The sequence below is a fragment of the Onychomys torridus genome, chromosome 8 (genome assembly GCF_903995425.1).
Source record: "Onychomys torridus chromosome 8, mOncTor1.1, whole genome shotgun sequence".
NCBI lineage: Eukaryota > Metazoa > Chordata > Mammalia > Rodentia > Cricetidae > Onychomys > Onychomys torridus.
Window position 1 is genome coordinate 91,040,613 of NC_050450.1, and position 18,669 is coordinate 91,059,281.

At 52.2% G+C, this 18,669-nt stretch overlaps 2 protein-coding genes across 8 annotated transcripts; both read left to right on the forward strand.

Moving 5' to 3' along the window:
- Nucleotides 1-21: 21 nt before the first annotated feature.
- On the forward strand, nt 22-11,399 carry Acbd4 (acyl-CoA binding domain containing 4). 7 transcript variants are annotated; one of them, XM_036197352.1, is made up of 12 exons: nt 22-83; nt 997-1,465; nt 1,551-1,686; nt 1,840-1,958; nt 2,212-2,332; nt 2,404-2,488; nt 2,750-2,870; nt 3,115-3,201; nt 3,526-3,596; nt 3,678-3,756; nt 4,402-4,541; nt 10,766-11,399. In XM_036197352.1, exons 4-12 carry the CDS (start codon nt 1,877-1,879, stop codon nt 10,883-10,885), a joined length of 906 nt encoding a protein of 301 aa, XP_036053245.1. In that variant the 5' UTR covers nt 22-83; nt 997-1,465; nt 1,551-1,686; nt 1,840-1,876; the 3' UTR covers nt 10,886-11,399. The 7 variants fall into 7 exon arrangements, with proteins under 7 accessions (XP_036053245.1, XP_036053246.1, XP_036053243.1 ...); XM_036197353.1 differs by having other exon boundaries at nt 3,681-3,756; XM_036197350.1 differs by having other exon boundaries at nt 997-1,225; nt 1,305-1,465; nt 3,526-3,756.
- Nucleotides 11,400-15,232: 3,833 nt separating this feature from the next.
- On the forward strand, nt 15,233-17,295 carry Hexim1 (HEXIM P-TEFb complex subunit 1). Its single transcript, XM_036197415.1, has one exon. The coding sequence runs from the start codon at nt 15,847-15,849 to the stop codon at nt 16,915-16,917; it is 1,071 nt and encodes a 356-aa protein (XP_036053308.1). The 5' UTR covers nt 15,233-15,846; the 3' UTR covers nt 16,918-17,295.
- Nucleotides 17,296-18,669: the final 1,374 nt, after the last annotated feature.

Sequence of the window (18,669 nt, forward strand, 5' to 3'; positions counted from 1 at the left end):
GTGGAGGTGGGAGGAGCGAGGCCGAGTGTGGGCGGCGCGAGGTGCCTGCGGGACCCCGGGCCCGGAGCTGTTCGCCCCTGCTAGTGAGTCCGCCTTTCCGTGTCCCCAGAGGTCTCCGATCTCCTCCCCGCCAGTGGCCGGAGTCCCTGCAGGAGGGGATTGAATACCCTAGGAGGGGAGGACTGTCCCCCGGCACAGACACTTCTTTCTGGGGACTCTGACTCTGTTAAGACCCAGGACCCTACTCCATGCACCTTCGCCGGGTCCCTTTGGGAGCCAGACAGGGCACAGGTCTATACAGGCTCGTCCTGGGCTAAAGGGTCCTGGGGGTCGGGGGAGAGCCCATAGAACCCCAGAACAGAGCTGCGCAGGGCTGGGGGAGGGAGCTGGGACAGTGACGTCATGGATTAACCTCCCGGCTCCGGGCCAGTAGCCACCCTTAGAGGTGGACGTCTGGCAGCTAACTGATTTGAAGGCTGAGGTGCGACTAAGTTGAGAGTCCCAGAAACTGGTTCCGGGGCTCAAAGCTTAAGAGGCTTGGTACACCAAAGCGACACTCCATCCTTGGTCCAGGGATCTGCACCGCACTCTGAGAAGGTGTTGGTGGCGTCAGCCCGTGGAAACTCTCCTTTTATGGGTGCCGGTGTTCGATGTACACTTGTGATTGCGAAGGGTGGGATGTCCGGGCGGCCCTCGAGCACAAGCTTTGGGAAGGGGTGGAGAGCTGGCACTCGGCAGCGGCCAACAGCCAGGCGCCCCACGCTAAACGTGGGGTTTCTCGGGTCCTGGAATCGCTGTCTACTTGCCCCGCTGTATTCTGTCCCCATATATCCGAGTCCCAGCAATTCCGTACGCTAGCTTGAGTCCCCACCATCTCTGCGGTCTGGAACTGTCTAATCGTCAAACCTTCGCCTCTGCTTTTGATCTTTGATTCCTTCCAGGAATGTTCTTTTTTGTTATTTTTCTGCTTTATTCTTGTTTTTTTCCAAAACTCAGCTCCGGTGTCCCTTCTGCGGAACGCTGGGCTCCAGGACTCGCTTCTGTTGCCAGCGTAGACGTGTTCCCGGAGCTGGTTCGCCGTGTCCCGGACAGGCGGGGCCAGCATCAGCCGACCAATTCCCGGGAGTGTCCAGCAGGGGGCGCGAGGACTCGGCGACTGTTCAGTGTGTCCACCGGGAGGCGCTGCAGCCCGCCGCTGGCTGTCGGGCTGTGCGGAGTGCGACCCGTAAATTAGCCCCTCCTCCACGGGAGAGGCAGGGTGAAACTATTTGCATAATCTTGAAAGAGCCTTTCTGACTGGTTAGGGTGTAGAAGCCGAATGTGAAACGGTGCCTCTCATTGGCTTCATTTTCTTCTCGCTTGGCGTCCCTCCCTATTCCTGCCCCTCTGGACCCAGAGGTCAATCGGAAACTCCTGGCTAGTGGCGAGAAGAGGACCCCGGTGTCCCGGCAGTGGGCGCCCAAGGGTGAGTGAGGGTCCGGGGCGCAGGGAGCCAGGGTGGGTGTTCGTCCCACTCTGACTCCTCCTCGCTCGCTGATTCGCCCGTTCAGGAATTGGAAATGGGCAACCTGGAGAGGTGCATCTGGGGACGTGAATGGCTCTGAGACCCTTGCCGCCTGCCTTTCCTCCCACCCATGGCCACGCTGGTGGTCCTCGCCACTCTGGGTCCATTGACGCTGCCTTGAGGTAGGAGAAGGACCCTCCTCAGCTCAACTTCTGGCTTCCTGGGGTAGCGCTCAGGGTCTTGGGACTTAGTTTTCCTCTCCGGGAACTGGACCAGTGGCTTATAGTGCCACCGTGGACCGTGGGGCCTGGTCACACTGATACTCGCTCTTGCAGAGTTGCTCCAAAGTAGGACTCCAGGGCTTGGAGCGGCATGGGCACCGAGAAGGAAGAGCCCGACTGCCAGAGACAGTTCCAGGCAGCCGTCAGCGTCATCCAGAACCTGCCTAAGAATGGTGAGTCTGTAGGGACTGGCATTTTGGGGTTCAGGATGGTTAGGCAGGCTCCGACCCCCAAATGGAACCGGGCCTGAACCCTGCAATGTTTACAGACAAGTTCCTTCCTAGGCTTTGGTGGGGTTCCTCTCTGCTTCCTGTTCTAGATGCCATGGGTGGGATCCGTGGCCACCTCTGCCCTCCCGAGGTGCAGCCTTTATCCTCTCTAACTGGGGCTGATGAGGTGCCCTCTACTTCCCAACCCTCTACTCAGGCTCGTACCGCCCCTCCTATGAGGAGATGCTGCGATTCTACAGCTACTACAAGCAGGCTACCATGGGGCCCTGCCTGGTTCCCCGGCCTGGGTTCTGGGACCCCATTGGACGTTACAAGTGGTGAGCCCCCCTCCCCCGGGGTAAAAATGCCTCAGCTGTCATCCAGCTTCTCACAGCCCTCTGCCTCCTAGGGATGCCTGGAACAGCCTGGGCAAGATGAGCAGGAGGGAAGCCATGTCCGCCTACATCTCTGAGATGAAGCTGGTAGCACAGAAGGTAAGGGGGTTGCGGGGGGGGGGGGGGGGGGGGGGGGCTGGGGGGCTGGGGGGCTGTGGTGCTCAGTCCCTAAGGGCAGCTTGCTCCTCACTCTTCCTTTTGGAAACCGCCTGTTACCCTTTCTCCCCATCCTGTCTGGCCCTGACGGATACAAGTGGAGGTGCATGAAAAGGCGTAGTTAGGGGAGAGGCTGGGCCCGAAGGGAATGGGGGGTGGCAATGGGAGGGGCCAGCCTGTCCCATTAGAACCCTTTCTGCACAGGTGATCGACACAGTGCCCCTGGGCGAGGTGGCAGAGGATATGTTTGGCTATTTCGAGCCCCTGTACCAGGTGATCCCTGACATGCCGAGGCCCCCAGACACCTTCCTGAGAAGGGTCACAGGTCAGATCTCCAGGATGGGAGCCCTGAAAACACAGAATGAACTGTCTCAGGTGTAGGCTGGTGGATGGCTGCTGTGGAGCAGTGGGAGCAAAGGGCCACAGGTGTGGCATCTGTAAGGACCTCAGTCAGTGCCCCTGTTGGGCTAGTTATCAGCTAGTATGCATGACTAATGGGGACTAGGGACTTGATCTCACTGAAGATGCCAGCCTCTTCCCTGCCCCCTCTGAGGACTGTGTCTTGACAGGTTGGAAAGAGCCTGTGCTGCATAGAGACCATCAGACTGCTCCAGAGCCTTCTTGTCTCCCCAAGGAGCCAGTACCTCCAAGTCCAGGTTAGTGTCGGGCAGGAGAGACACAGAGCCAGACCTAGAGAAGGGGGCACCTTCTGGAGAGGAGAAGCTCATTGCCACACTGTCCCCTTTATATCATATGTCCAGGGACAGAGACTTCCTGTGCTCTCAGAGGCCAAGGGGTGGCTCTGAGACTGTTTGCAGGGCCTCATGTCTTGGGCCCATCGTACCCACTATGGCAAGAACTCTAGGTCCCCTAAGGAAGGGTTTGGTACTCAGCTGCCTGCTCTCCCCTCCCTCTGGATCAGGAACCCCAACCCCAGTGCAGCTGCCCTTCGCAAGAGCCTTTCCTTTCCCCTCTCCCAGAGTCCCCGCCACCCAGGGACTTGGAGCTGGAGGTTTTCTGTGACTCCCTGGAGCAGCTGGAACCAGAGTTGGTGAGACCGGCTCTCTTGTCTCCTGTTCCCGCTGTGTCAGAGCTGCCCCACCTCCACCCTGAAACCTGGGACTCATCTCAGCAGGTTTGGGCAGAGCAGAGGGGAGCCGCTGGCAGAGAGAGGGACACCAGAAGCAGCCCTGAGTCCCCCAGTGAGAAAGGTGAACTCTCTACCCCGCCCATAGTCCTGGTACCCCCAGCCTTCTCTGGGTTGCTTTCTTAGGACAAAGGTGAAAGTCCAGTGGGCCCACTGGGAGCAGCCTGGGAGGGCTACCCAACAGCCAAAAGCCTGCCTAGGAGAGCAAAATCTCTGTCCTGCCTCTTCCCGAGGTTGCCGGCCTCTGACCCTCAGCAAAGGCAACTTACAGACACAGGTGCATGGCACTGGGAAGTTGTCTTGTCCTTTCTCTGTGTCTCCCATTTGAATTCTCAGAGGAAGCCAGTGAGTTCTGTCTGCTTTATCCCTGTCTAGAACTTCCTGTGTGCTAAATTGCAAAAAGGGATACTTTCATGAACTGGTTGTTTATTCCCCCGAGCAGACCAGGCGCTTGAGGAAGGGGACATCTTCCCCTAATTTTCAGGAGCTAAAACAAGTCTCAGAGAAGCAGAAGATTTGCCCAGAGTCACACAGCTAATCAGGGCAGTGCTAGGATGGAGCCCTGTCCCAGCATTACCCAATCCTCTGAACGGCTGGACCTGTAAAGACCTCACTGGGGACAGGGAGAACACTCTTACACTTCTCTGGACCTGCCCCAGCTTGTGCAGATTGTCTCCTGAGTCCCCTTCCCTGTGTCTATGCTCCACAGAGGGGTCGGAAGGCAGCCTGATGGGGCCCCAGGAATTGGACAGGTGGCTGGTGGGGACAGTCCGGGCCATGCAGGAAAGCATGAGGAATGTCCAGAGGAGACTGCAGAGCCTGGAGAGCCAGCCCCAGCCACGTGAGCAGGTGAGTGCCTGCCTCCTTCACTAAAAGATTGGGCAGCTCTCCTCTGGAATCCTCATTCCGCTGTGTAGCCCATGACTCCACCTGGCCGCTGCTCTATGCCTCTATTCCGGTCAGGGAAGCCATGGATGGGGGGAGGGGGGAGTGTGGGAAGAGCCTACTAGGAAAGAGGGACCCTTCACTGGTCAACCAGCTCTGCCCAAGAAAAACCAAGCAGGGAGTCACTCCCCAGAGTTGGAAGGGCCACCAAGTGTCTGCATTTTGCACTGGGGATGGGGTCACTGTGGGCCCTCAGTTGGCACCCCATTCCTAGATTTAGGGTTTACCTCCAACAGTTCAACTTTGCACCTTTCATCTCCCTGCACCCCGTCTCATGCAGAACAGTTCAGAGCACAGTTACAGTCCTTTTCTTTTTTTCTTTAATCTTCAAGACAGGGTTTCTCTGTGTAGCTTTTCGACTTTCCTGGAACTCACTTGGTAGCCCAGGCTGGCCTCGAACTCACAGAGATCCGCCTGGCTCTGCCTCCCGAGTGCTGGGATTAAAGGCTTGCCACTGCCGCCGGGCTTCCACTCCTATTCCAAGTATCCTTTTGTTGTGTTTTCATTTGTGTTCTTTGAGACAGGGACTCAAGCCTGTAACCTAGGCTGGTCAGGGACTCGGTATGTAGCCTGGGCCGTTTTTTTCTGGGAATCTGCCTGTCTCAGCTTTGGGTGTGCTGAGATTACAGACATGAACCGCTCTGCCTGGCCGCCTGTTGTTGTTGTTTTTCTTCTTGTTGTTATTTTGTTGTTGTTGTTTTTGCTTTGCTTTTTTGGGTTTCTCTGTATAACCTTGGCTGTCCTGGAACTACCCCTCACAGAGATCCTCAGGCCTTTACTTCCCCACTGCTGGGATTAAAGTCATGTGCCACCACCACCCAGCTGGCCTAAATGTTTTTTATTTTCATTTGTTTTTATTTTTTTCCGATTTTTTTTGAGACAGAGTTTCTCTGTGTAATAGCTCTGGCTGTCCTGGAACTCACTCTAGACCAGGCTGGCCTCGAACTCACAGAGATCCACCTGCCTCTGCCTCCCGAGTGCTGGGATAAAGAAGTGCGCCACCACCGCCTGTCATAAATGTTTTTTGTTGTTGTTGCTTTAAGATTTATTTATTATGTATACAATGGTCTGTATTTCATACAATGTTCTGCCTGCATGTATATATGCAGGCCAGAAGAGGGCGCCAGATCTCATTACAGATGGCTGTGAGCCACCATGTGGGTGCTGGGAATTGAACTCTGGACCTCTGGAAGAGCAGACAGTGCTCTTAACCTCTGAGCCATCTCTCCAGCCCCAAGTGTTTTTTAATCTAGACCAGTTCTTTGCCTTGCTGCTGATTTACTGCTATCCTCTCCCTCCCTTCCCCTCCTTCCTCCTCCTCCTCTTTTTCTGTCATATATATATATATATATGTCTATTTGTAGCATGATCTTGCTATGTAGCCCAAAGCCCAAAGGCTTAGAATTTACAATCCTCCTGCCTCAGCCTCCCAAAGCTGAGATTACAGGCCTTTCCCACCACTTCTGACTTTATTTCCCTTTTGCAGAAGAGGAAATTGAGGCCTGAGGATTTTGCTTACCCGGGGGCACATAACGTGGGCAACCTTTACTGAACTGCTTTTTCAGTCCCCAGTACCTGGCAATCTCCTCCAATGGGCTCTCCTGTTATTGTTGTGATGGTTAATTGTGAGTGATGAAGCACGGGGTGGCCCCAAGTCTCCTGGTATCCACCCTAGTGAAAAGCCTGGTTAAAGGGTGTCTAAAACAGGCGTGGGCCTGCTCGCTCTATTTGGAGATCTCTGGTGTGACCCCTAACCTACTGAGCATGGTGGATCTGAGCCCTGGTGACAGGGATTTCAACACTGCCTCCCCTCCCCCACAGCATCATTTCTCTGTTTTACCTTTTACCCACTTGAAATGCCAAGGATTCCCCACCCCAAGCCACCCCCCCCCCATCTTGTACTAGGGATTTCTAAGCAAGGGCTCTACCACTGAGTCACATCATCAGCTTGTTTATTATTTGAGACAAGGTTTTATAGTTAGAGAGTGGCTGGGGAGACAGCTCAGCAATGGGGCATTTCCCTAGGAGCCGTGGACTCAACCTAGCACCACCCAAAACGGGGAAAGAGAAGTTTAAACCTAACATTTGCTACCTAACTGAAATCACGGACCTGTGACATCAGGCCTCGCTAAAATGGGGGGCGGGGTGACTGTGCGAGTGCATGCATGCACGCCCTGGAGCACTCGTGGAGGTCACAGGACAATTGCCATTCGAGTCCTGGAGATTAGAGTAGGGTCGTCAGTCCTGGCTGCAAGCATCCTTTCATGCTAACCCAGCTCATTGATCCTAAGCATTTTGTTGTTTTCAAGTTTTTCGAGGCAGAGTTTCTTTGTGTAGCCCTGGCTGTACTAGGCTGTCCTTGAACTCAAGAGATCCACCTGCCTCTGCCTCCCAAGTGCTGGGATGAAAGGCGTGTGCCACCGCCACCAGGCTTGATTCCCAACATTTTTTAAGTAGATTGTCACAGCATACCTACAATCCTAACACCCTGGAGGCAGAGTCAGGAGGATCCATGAAATCTGAGGCTTGCCTAAGCTACACACTGAGTCCTAAGCCAGTCAAAAAGAAAAAAAAAAAAAAGTATATATGTGTGTGTGTGTGTGTGTGTGTGTACACACATAAAGTTCTACTCTGAATATATTTCATTACTATTCTTTCATATCACCAGATACCCAGTCCAAGCTCAGATGATCCGAGTTGTCGTGAACTGCCTTTTCCGCTGCTGTGGTCCAGTGCAGGGTCACACTGTCCGTAGTTCATCCTCATTATTGCTGTTGTTGACTTTGCAGGAAGGCAGGTGCCCAACCTAGGGCATTCAGCTCAGCAGCTAACATCCCTCAGCCTAAACTAGTCCTGGCATAGGGGCATGTAGAGTGTCCCACTTTGGGGGTCTAGTCATGTCTGGTTTCCTTTATGCTGTATTTCCCGTGAAATGAGTATGAGATACAAAGACTGGTTTAATATCCCGCTAAGCATTCTGGTCAAGGTTCCATCAGAGACAAGTGTGGTGACTTACATTGGTTTTTGGTTTTAGTGTTTTGGTTTTTTGGTTACATTTATTTTATGTGTATGAGTGTTTTGCCTGCATGGAAGTCTGTGTACCACATGTGTGCCTGGCATCCTCAAAAGTCAGAGGAGGGTGTTAGATCCCCTGAAACTGGGATCAAAGACAGTTGTGAACTGCCACGTGAATGCCAGGTCCTCTGCAAGAACAGCAAGTATTCTTAACTACTGAGTCATCTAGCTAGCCCTTGGGTTTTTGTTTGTTTGTTTTGGGGTTTTTTGGGGGGTGTTTTTGTTTGTTTGTTTTGTTCTGTTTGAGACAGAGTCTCACTGAGTAGCTTTGGCTAGCCTAGAACTCATTATGTAGACCAGGCTGGTCTTGAACTCATGGTGATTTGCCTGCCTCTGTCTCCTTCCCTCTGCTGCCCAATGTAGTTTACACTTGTAATCCTAGCACTTTGGAGGATGAGACAGGAGGGTTGCTGTGAGTTCCAGGCCATCCTGAACTAGAAAATAAGACCTTCAATAAATTGAAAACAGAAAGCTGGGAGCTGGGAAGATTGATCAGCTATTAAGAGTGCTTCCGGGTTGGGGATTTAGCTCAATGGTAGAGCGCTTGCCTAGCAAGCACAAGATCCTGGGTTCGATCCTCAGCTCCACAAAAAAAAAAAAAAAAGGGTGCTTCCTATTCATCCAGAGACCCCAAGTTCACTTCCTTGCACCCATGTCAGGCAGCTCAGAAATGCCTGGAACTTCAGCTCCAGGGAGTCATACTGTGATAGGTACCCCCTACACACACACACACACACACACACACACACACACACACACACACAGCAGCCCCACACACAAATAAATAAAACAAAGCCATTATTGTTTTACAAACAAGCCATCTCAGAGTGATATCCCTCACATCAGGGGACACTCATGATGGGACAGGTGGTGTCTGGCCCTCTACCACTAGTGAGTCTAGTGTGTACTGCTGGTCTGGATGCAGGGAGACAGTCTGGCCCCAACTCCATGATGTCAAGTTTTCCTTTTGAAGCCATGGAATATCCAGTTCATCAACTATTTGCCATACTGTGTTTGACAACTGCTCATCTTTGCCTGGATAGCAATTTATTTAGTGCTTGCAAAAATCTGATTTTCAATTCTCTTACTCCTCCAACAGGTGAACATTTTGTTTTCTGTAAGGTTTTCCTGAAACAAGTTAACCACAGAAAAACAAGGTTTCTTTTTCTACTTCTTTTTTGAAACAGGACCCTGTTCTTCCTCCTCTTCCTCCTTTTCGCTTTTTTCTTTTTCTTTGAGACAGGGTCCTGATATGTAGGCCAGTCTAGCCTTAGAATTCACCCATGATCCTCCTGCCTCAGCCTCCTGAGTGCTAGCATTACAAGCAAGGGCCTCCATGCCCATCTTCTTCTTTTTTTTCCTTTCTTCCTTTCTTTCTTTCTTTCTTTGTTTTGTTTGTTTTTGTTTTTGTAGACAGAGTTTCTGTGTAGCTTTGGTGTCTGTCCTGGATCTCACTCTGTAGACCAGGCTGGACTTGAACTCACAGAGATCCACCTGGCTCTGCCTCTCGAGTGCTGGGATTAAAGGCGTATGCCACCACCGCCTGGCTCATCTTCTTTATCTTTTGTTTTTTTACGGTGCTGGGGTGGAGTACAGGGCCTTGCACATGCTAGAAAGTGCCTCACCACTGAGCTGCAACCCCAGCCTGGGCTTTTTAATTATTTCTTTGTTAACATTAATTTTATGTCTATGAGTATTTTGCCGGCATGCATGTCTGTGTAACATGTTTGTGCCTTGTGCCCATGAAGTTCAAGAGAGTGTCGGGTCCCCTGAAACTGAAGTTATGGATGGCTGTGAGTCATCATGTGGGTGCTGGGAACCAAACTTAGCCTGTCTTCAAGACCAACAAGTGCTCTTCACTGCTAAGCGCTCTCCCCAGACCCTAATTAATATTTAAAGCAAGGAATCGCTGGCGAGCCTCCTCAGTGGTATAATTTCTAGTTTTCTTACTGTCACAGACTCCTGAAGTTTAAAGATTCGTCATTTAATCATCTGTAACCATTCTTTTGCTTTTTGAAGTTCTGGGGTTTGAACCCAGCACCTCACATGCTAGGCAAGTGCCTACCACAGAGCCATATATCCAGCTCTTTTTGTGTGTTTATGTACACGAGTATTTTTCCTGAACACGTATGTCCATGCACCATGTCTGTGTAGTGCTGACCTTGTTGTTAGAACCTCCCGGTGGAGTTACAGCCTCCACAGCACTGGTGTGTATGTGTGTGTGTGTGTGTGCACATGTGTGTGCGCGCGCGCGCGTATAAGTCAGAGGAAAACGTTCTGTAGGCTCTGGGGATTGAACTCGGGTAGTCAGGGGTGTATGGCAGGCTTTAGCCAATGAACTATCTTATCAGCTCCTTACCTTTTTTTTGTTGTTGTTTTTAACTAGACTGTCACAACTTTGGAGATCCTTTCAAGCCAGATCCTGTTCTTAGACCCTTAGTTCATCTTTAGGGGCTCTCTAGCTTTTTTAGTACAAGATGTCTCACTGCCTCACCTTCCCTGTCCCGGCCCTACAATCAGCTACTCCTCCCAGGAGTCCCAGCTCCTTCTAGAATAGAGATTTAGAAACTAACATCTGAGAACCCCGGGCCCTTGTTTGAAATATGTGGTATGTGCTTTACAGTACAGGTCTTGATTCCTACTAGCCGGGTCCTTTTGCAGCCTGGAGGAGCCGGCTGGGAAGCTAGTCTCTCCTACAATCTCTCCTTATCACCTGGGATTGGCCCCCTGTGTGAGAGAGAATGGGGGAGGGGAGCACCGCAGGCACGTGGAGCACCTTCCCAGTCTCAGGGAGGCCAAGCAGAATGAGTCTGGAAGCAAGCTACTAGGCTGTACTGAATCTGGGCTGGGGAGGCAGAGCCGGGCGGATCTCTGTGAGTTCGAGGCCAGCCTGATCTACAGAGTGAGTTCCAGGAAGGGCACCAAAACTACACAAGGAAAGCATGTCTCGAAACACCAAAAAAAAAAAAAAAAAAAAGCAAGCAAAGTAAAAAAAGGGAATATGGTATGAACCTGGGCTGGCTGGCTTCTGACTCCTTCCCTCTTGGCTGCAGAGGCCACCCAGGACTCGGCTTTGGCCCCTGGGGCTTTCGGCTCCCACGCTGCTCTTCTTTATCCTGTGGCCCTTCGTTGTCCAGTGGCTCTTCCGACAGTTTCGGACCCAGAAGAGGTGACTAAAGAAAAGGGTCTCTCTAGCAACCGAGAAGGCTTTGAGGAGTCCGCACACGTCCTGCTGTATCCTGAGCCTCCCTAGGGTTAGGGAAACAGCATTAGAAATCCCCCTCCTGCCCTCCTTCACCCTGGCACTCCCTCCTTTAGTGGGGACCCCATAAAGCCCCACCTTCCCCTACAGCTCGCACCCACGCCCAGGTCCCCAGGCTGTCGGGCTGCCTGCTGTCCTGGTGCACATCCTAGCCCTGGGGTTGGCGGTGAGCACCCTCCGACCCCACCCGCTGGGTCACCTGACTTTGCTCCCGCCGAGCGCTTGGGCAAGTTGGGACTTGGACCTGGCCTGAAGACTGATTGGCTGGAAGGTTACAGGAAAGACTGGAGCCCGGAGGACCGGGGAGGAGTGTGCAGGCTGGGGGCTGGGACGCCCCGCACGCACGCACAAGTACACATCGCGCTCAGGACTTCACTGAAGATTCACGTGCAACTGAACGCTTCATTAAACAAAAGAAAACCTCAGTCTGCCGTCTGGGCGCCCACGGAAAGAGCGGGAAACGGGCGGGTCGCGCGAGACACCAGTCCGGTCCCACTCCCTCCCCAAGTGCCCTGCAGAAGCTAGGGCTTCCTTTTAAGGGATGCCTCCCCTCCTCCCTAGAGGAACCGGGAGAAAACCGGCCTCATACTGGGGTCAGAGAGCACGGGGTGGGGGGCGGGACGCGCTTGCAGGCCTGGAGTTCTCACCCGGAGCTGGGCGTTGGTTGGCCCCGCCCCAGAGGGAGGGGTCGCTGGCCCAACTGCACTCTGCACTAAGGATTGGGGTACCCAGCGGTGGTGTGTTGGACCTAGTGCCTGCACAGACCTCTTGAGCTGCTTGGCCTTTGGAACTTTTGCTAACTGCCTAGGTGGCCCGTGTCCACGCTGATGTGCCTATCTGGGTCCAGCCACTAGCCGGGATTCAGCTTTAAACTAGCCACTCCGGTACCTCCTGTACTCAGTGCCTACAGGGCTAGCTATTGGCAGCAGCTACCACCTGGGCCCCAGGCTCTGCCTTGCTCTCTGGGAAAGGAGATGGTACTGGAGATGCCTAGACCTGTTCCTCGGAGTTCCCTAACACTGTGGATCTGACCACTTCCCCAAACTGCCCTTAGGCCTCAGGGGAAATACAGTCACCTTTGGAGCTTTAGCAGCAGGGCGGGTAGCCCTAAGGACAGACCACTCACTGCACAGGCACTGCAGGGCAGTCAGTCCAGGGTCACAGGCAAAAAGGTTGAAAAACCTGTGATCAAGGCCGACATCAGCTGGGCAGTGGGAGCCGGCCAAACTGGGACCAGGATGCAGGACAAGAGCCTCACAACTCATTTGCTGGCTCTGCAAACTTGGACTAAAAGATTCACTGTTCTGGGTCTGGATCGACTTGTGTCTTTTCATCATAACGCAGTTGAGAGGTTTGACAACGGGAGCGGAAAATGCCCGTCAAAGGGCTAGAGGTTCTGGGGTTCTACAGCCTGGCGATTGCAGCAGGAGACCCCACTGCTTAGCCCTGTCGAGAAAACTTAGTCTAGGTTCAACCTGAACTCCCCAACCCCACCCCCACCCCCGAGACAGGATTTCTCTGTGTAGTTTTGGAGCCTGTCCTGGATCTAGTTCTGTAGACCAGACTGGCCTTGAACTCATAGAGATCCGCCTGGCTCTGCCTTCCAAGTGCTGGGGTTAAAGGCGTGCACCACCACCGCCCGGCTACATTTTATGCTTTTGTGTCCCTGTACCTAGTGTGCCTGGCACTGTGGAGGTGAGCAGAGAGCACCAGCTACCCTGGAACTGGACTTAAGAGTTGTGAACTGCCACATGGTTGTTTGCTCTCATCTACCGAGCCATCTTCTCCCACATCCCATTCCCCCTTTTCCTCTCTGTTCTTCGTCCCTGGTGCCTCCTAAGTAAGGGGTGAAGACAGAGAAAAAGCAGGATTTTCAGACAGACATGAGTTTCTGGAAGTACATGGAAAACAAGCTAGACTGGTAATTTTCAAAACATCTGAATGTTCCTCGGGGGCGCTCCTGCTTGCTCTCCCCTGGGAGACAGCCTTGCAGACAGACTGCTCCTCCCTCCCCCACGCCCATCATCGCTCTGAAGGTCCTAAACCTTTTTTTTTACTCTTTAGAAGAGGCCTTTAACCCGGGAGATGACACGCACCTATAGTTGCAATTACTGTGGAGGTTGAGGCAGGAGGGTCTGAGTCTCAGGAAAAACTACACTATATACCAAAGACAAAGTAAAATGTCCTTCACGCTACTTCCAAGTCAGTTGCTCCACACCACCTGTCCACAAGTTCCCAAGTCCCAAGCCGCTTGGCTCACAAAGTTGCAACATAGATTCCCTTTACTTGCCATTTTGGCTCACTGCGGTTGGGTTTCTTAGTGTAGTGTGAGCAACTTGAAACTCAAAACCTATCTTTTTTCTCCAACAAATAACTGCCATAGGCATTGTTTGCAACCATTTGAAGTTGCTGGAAATAAAAAGAAACAATCCAGAGTTGGGGGGGGGGGGATTTTGTGTTTTGTTTTAAAATTATTTTTATTATTTTATGTATCTGAGGTTTTCCCCCACTGCGTGTATGTGTGAACCATGTCCGTGCCTGGTGCTCACGGAGGGCATCAGGTCCCCTGGATCTGGAGACAGCTGTGAGGCTCCACGTGGGGTACCAGTGCTCTTAACGGCTGAGCCAGCTTTCCAGGCCTTGGATTTTGTGTTTCTGACAAAAACAAATGGTATCGGGTGTCAGGAAGACACGAGTGATGAGTTCTAGTTTGATCTGCCATCTAATTGTCGGGTGACCTTGGATAAGTCACTTTATTTCTCCAAGTCTTGGAGCTTTATTATATCTAAAATGGAGGCTAAATTCTGGACTGCCTCACGTGGCTGTGGTGGTCAAATCCTTCTGTGCATAGAACCTCACTGAATCACGGCTGGGATGTGAGAAGAAATAAGAAGCACGGGTCACTGGGGACTCAAGCAAAGGGAGAAGCGGTAATTACGCCAAGGGGATTAAAGGGAGTTTTCAGGGTCCTTCAAGTGGGAGATCAGAGTCTGAGCTCCTTTCCGTGGGTATAGGACCCACTTCACGCCCAATCGCCCTGCGGCCCTGGGCCCAGCACACCATTTTCAGGGGCGGCCTCCAGTCCTCGGCTCATCTCGGGACAACACCCCCGCTTCTTTCGGAAACGCATTGGCTTTGGTTCCCTCCCCACGGAGGCGTGCATCAACAGGCCCGAGCACTCCGGTCGCTGCTGGGGAAAGGGTGCCGTCTCAGAAGCCGGGAGGCCATTTTCTTCGGCCGAATCCCGGGTTCGGGGCGAGTCCTTCACCCCCACCACGCGCTTTCGATGGACTCGGGCGAAATGCAAGGCCGCGGATGACCATTTTGCTGTCACCTCTGGCATGGAGAAGGCTCTTGGCCAGGGCGCTGCTCTCACCCAAGGGTCCCCAGGGCAGCCTGGGGCCGACGTCACGCAGGACTCGAACCCGCCCTTCTCATCTCCCGCGGCCTAGTCTGAGGCTGATGCGCGACAGACCGTCACACTGTCCCTTTAAGGCGGCACTTCTTAATTCTTCATTTGTTTACTTCTTCATGCGCTTTTCGTTTTTTTAATAAATATTTGTCCACAATATCCTTCCGCTTATCTCTCTCCCAGGAACTCGTCACCTGCCTTAGAGATGTTATTGTAATTTTAAGAATCCAATGTCAGTAATCATGACTAACATCTCTCTTTATAGAACGTAATCCTCTTTTACACTTTAGGGACTACTTTTTAGGGACAAACCATTTTTGCACTAGATGAAAACCGTGTACGACCATCGGAACCTTTCCGCTGAGAACAGAATACGACAGTGGTCTTTTAAACGCACCTTTTAATAAAAAATATTCTGTCCAGGCTCCCAAAGGTCTTGGAATCTTCTTGTATTCCTGAAGCACAATGGTATGGTCCAGAATCCGCCCCAGCTCCTCTGCGATTGGTCTTCCCTCCTCAGAGAGACGAATAACTCTTGCCCAATGACCGCTCACGTTTCTTCAGCGACTGCACAGCGATGGAAGGAGGCGGTCTGGGAGACGCCCCCTACGCGCTCTGCGATTGGCTACGTTGCACGGCGCGCGAGGACGGCGGGTCCGAAGGAAGGGGACTACGACTCCCGGCAGCCCCACACGGGGACTCCGTTACGCATGCGCACGGGCGGGGCTAGCAGGCTTCTATATATAAGAGGCGCTGAGGGCTGGGAGACAGCAGTTGGAAGTTGGCAGGTGGAAAGTCAGGTTGGGAGGGGAAGCCAGAGGAGGAGGCGGAAGAAGAGCTGTCTGAAGGGGGAGGGAGGAGGGAGGAAAGGAGGAGGAGGCGGAGGAGAACTGAGCGGAGCATCGAGCCAGAGGGGAGATGAGTTTGTCTGTCCTCGGCTAAGGCTCCGGCCCGGCCTGGGGAACTGGGAGCTCGGGTTGGAGCGACACCCGTGGAAGTGGGAGGAGGTAGCTCTGGGACTTTAACCCCTTGTGGACTCTGCGGCAGGGGATTTAACCCTTTGTGGATTCGGCCCCTCGGAGGCAGCGTCATCGGGTAGTTTTAACCCCTTCGGGGCTGGGTTTAACCCACTGGACTTAAACCTCACCTCCTTGCCCACCAACTCCTCCATCGTGGGAGCGCTCGGCGGGGAGGCGTGCAGCCCACCCCTCTGAACATCACGTACTGTGCCCGCCGCTGCACCCCCTTGGACCTGCTAGTGGCCACGCTTGTGAGCGCTTAACCCTTTACTGACTTAACTCCAAGTTGCGATTGGAGTTTGCTGACAAGACGGACGAAAGGCGTCACTGCAGTAATTACCGGCCGAAGAGGACTTTGCTGGACATTTTCTGAAAAGAAAGAAAAACGTCTTTTCCTTAAGCCAAAATTTCTCAAACTTCAGAAGAGGACTCTACTAAGCCATGGCCGAGCCACTCTGGTCAGAACATCAACACCAGCCTCAAACTAGCAACTGTACAGGTGCTGCTGTTGTCCATGAGGAGCAGAACTCTGAGCGCCCCCCAGGCGCGGAGGAACGGGTGCCCAAGGAGGACAGTAGGTGGCAATCGAGAGCGTCCCCGCAGCCCGCTGGCCGTCCGGGGAAGGAGGGAGAAGGGGGCCTGAAGCTCCAGCCGCCCCCCCTGCAGACCAGTGACTGTTCAGAATCGAGCTGCCTGGAAACGGGCGAGAAGGGCCAGAATGGGGAGGACCTGTCTACTGGCGGGGCCTCCCCGTCGGTGGAGGGGGAACCGATGTCCGAGTCCCTCGTCCTGCCAGGTCATGACTCGGAGGCCACCAAGTTGGGGGCTCCTGCCGCTGGAGGCGAGGAAGCATGGGGACAGCAGCAGAGACAACTGGGCAAGAAAAAACATCGGAGACGCCCCTCCAAGAAGAAGCGGCATTGGAAGCCATACTACAAGCTGACTTGGGAAGAGAAGAAAAAGTTCGACGAGAAGCAGAGCCTGCGAGCTTCGCGGGTTCGAGCTGAGATGTTCGCCAAGGGCCAGCCGGTCGCGCCCTATAACACCACGCAGTTCCTCATGGATGACCACGATCAGGAGGAGCCTGACCTCAAAACCGGCCTCTACCCCAAGCGGGCAGCCGCCAAATCCGACGACACCAGCGATGAGGACTTTCTGGAAGAAGCTGGTGAGGAGGACGGGGGCAGCGATGGCATGGGAGGGGATGGCAGCGAGTTTCTGCAGCGGGACTTCTCGGAGACGTACGAACGGTACCACGCCGAGAGCCTGCAGAACATGAGCAAGCAGGAGCTCATCAAAGAGTACCTGGAGCTGGAGAAGTGCCTCTCGCGCAAGGAGGACGAAAATAACCGGCTGCGGCTGGAAAGCAAGCGGCTGGGTGGCGTCGACGCGCGAGTGCGGGAGCTGGAGCTGGAGCTGGACCGGCTACGCGCCGAGAACCTCCAGCTGCTGACCGAGAACGAACTGCACCGACAGCAGGAGCGAGCGCCGCTCTCCAAGTTCGGCGACTAGACTGAAAACTTTTGGGGGGAGGGGGCGAAGGGGACTTTTTACAGTGCTGGAATGTAACATTATATACATGTGTATATAAGACAGCGGACCTTTTTATGACACATAATCAGAAGAGAAAATCCCCCTGGCTTTGGTTTGGTAAATTTAGCTATGATGTTGCTTGTGTGCTTTCTCCTGTTCTTTAATTATGTGAAACTGAAGGGTTGCTTTTCTTGTTTTCCTCCTTAGATGTTGTTTCTTAATGTGCAAGTCATTTGACCAAGTTATAATGCATTTTTCTGTTAAAAAACCCTCCTTAAGCGGAGCTATGAGGTGGCCAAATCTGAGACCCATTACAGTCATTCTAGTTATAATAAATTTAATGTTTGTAAATCTTAACAGTTTCAGTGTGATTTCTAGAGGTTCAAAATCGTGCTGAATGTGTCATTGAAAATGTTAAATTTACCAGTTTGCCAAAAGACTTGAAGAAATTGTCCCCCCCCCCCCCCCAGGTTTTAATATGCTTCGAAATACAGTTCAGGTAAAATACATTCAGTTTTATCTTCAGTACTTGCTTCCTAATGCCTTTTCTTTCTTAACCAGTTGCTGGGTATTTGGAGGAGGAGAAAGTGGCTACAGGCAGAGCTTAGCATCTGCCCCTTGATGGCCTTTCAGAAGTATGCGAGCAAAAGTATAAGCCTAATTTAGCAATTTGTTAGATAACTGAAAGAATCATTTCATTTCTACATGTCAAGTTTTCAGTAATACTGGCTTCCCTTCTAAGCCCTCCCCCGCCACTCCAATAATGCTAGGAGTTCCTGGATGTCTAGGTGAGGCTCCTGGTAAACTTGCTTTCTTAGTACAAGCAGGAGATAAAACTTGTGGGCCAACTCTTTATTTTAACATGTTAGAGACAGAATATCGGACTTGAAATCACTAAGTGATCCAAAGACTTAGCTTTGTTGTCCAATACTTAAGTACTTTTCTCTTTAAGAAAAGCTGACCTTTCCATTAGAATCGAACGGAAATTTGAAATGCCCCTTTCTGCAAGTGAAGCTGGTTCGTGGAGGGCTGGGTTAGGTGACGGATAGAAACCCTGCATGTTACCAGTACAGCAGTTACTCTCCATCTACAGCTGCCTAGGTTAAGTACTTCTCTTGAAAATGCAGGAAGGCTCTGAGAACTAATTCCTACCAGAGTCAGAAATCATAGATTCAACCACTGTTCTTTGTTAGTGTAGTTAATCCAACTCTCCTTCACCTGACCTGTGTCAGTGTTTCCCTAGGGCCATTACATTGCTCAAGTTATTAGCACACCAGTTCCTTAACCTGTAGCCTTAAAAACCACAGGGGAGCCTTGGGGGTCCACGGACCTCATATAATTTATGTAGTCTTGTGAGATATATATTTACACACACCCACGGGTTCCAGAGCATCATGAGGTTGCCCAGTTCCTTGATGGTCAAGAACCCCTGCACAGGGTGGGGGGCACCCTTCTCTGCCTCTTCTGGCAGCTAAATTGGCAACAGTGGAGGTGATGGAAATTTCAAGAATGAGATGCTTATGGTGCATAAGTAGCATATACAAATCAATAAATCAAGGAGAACTGTGCCAGTAGGAGGAAATTGGGGGTCTTTAAAACCAGACTGTGCTGGTCCTATTCAGGCAGGTGGTTCACTGCAGAAACTGTAAAAACAAGTTTTCTTTGACCTAAAGATTGCATTAAATATCTATTTTGAAATAGTTTTCTTCATGGTTTTCATTTTTTCTTCTA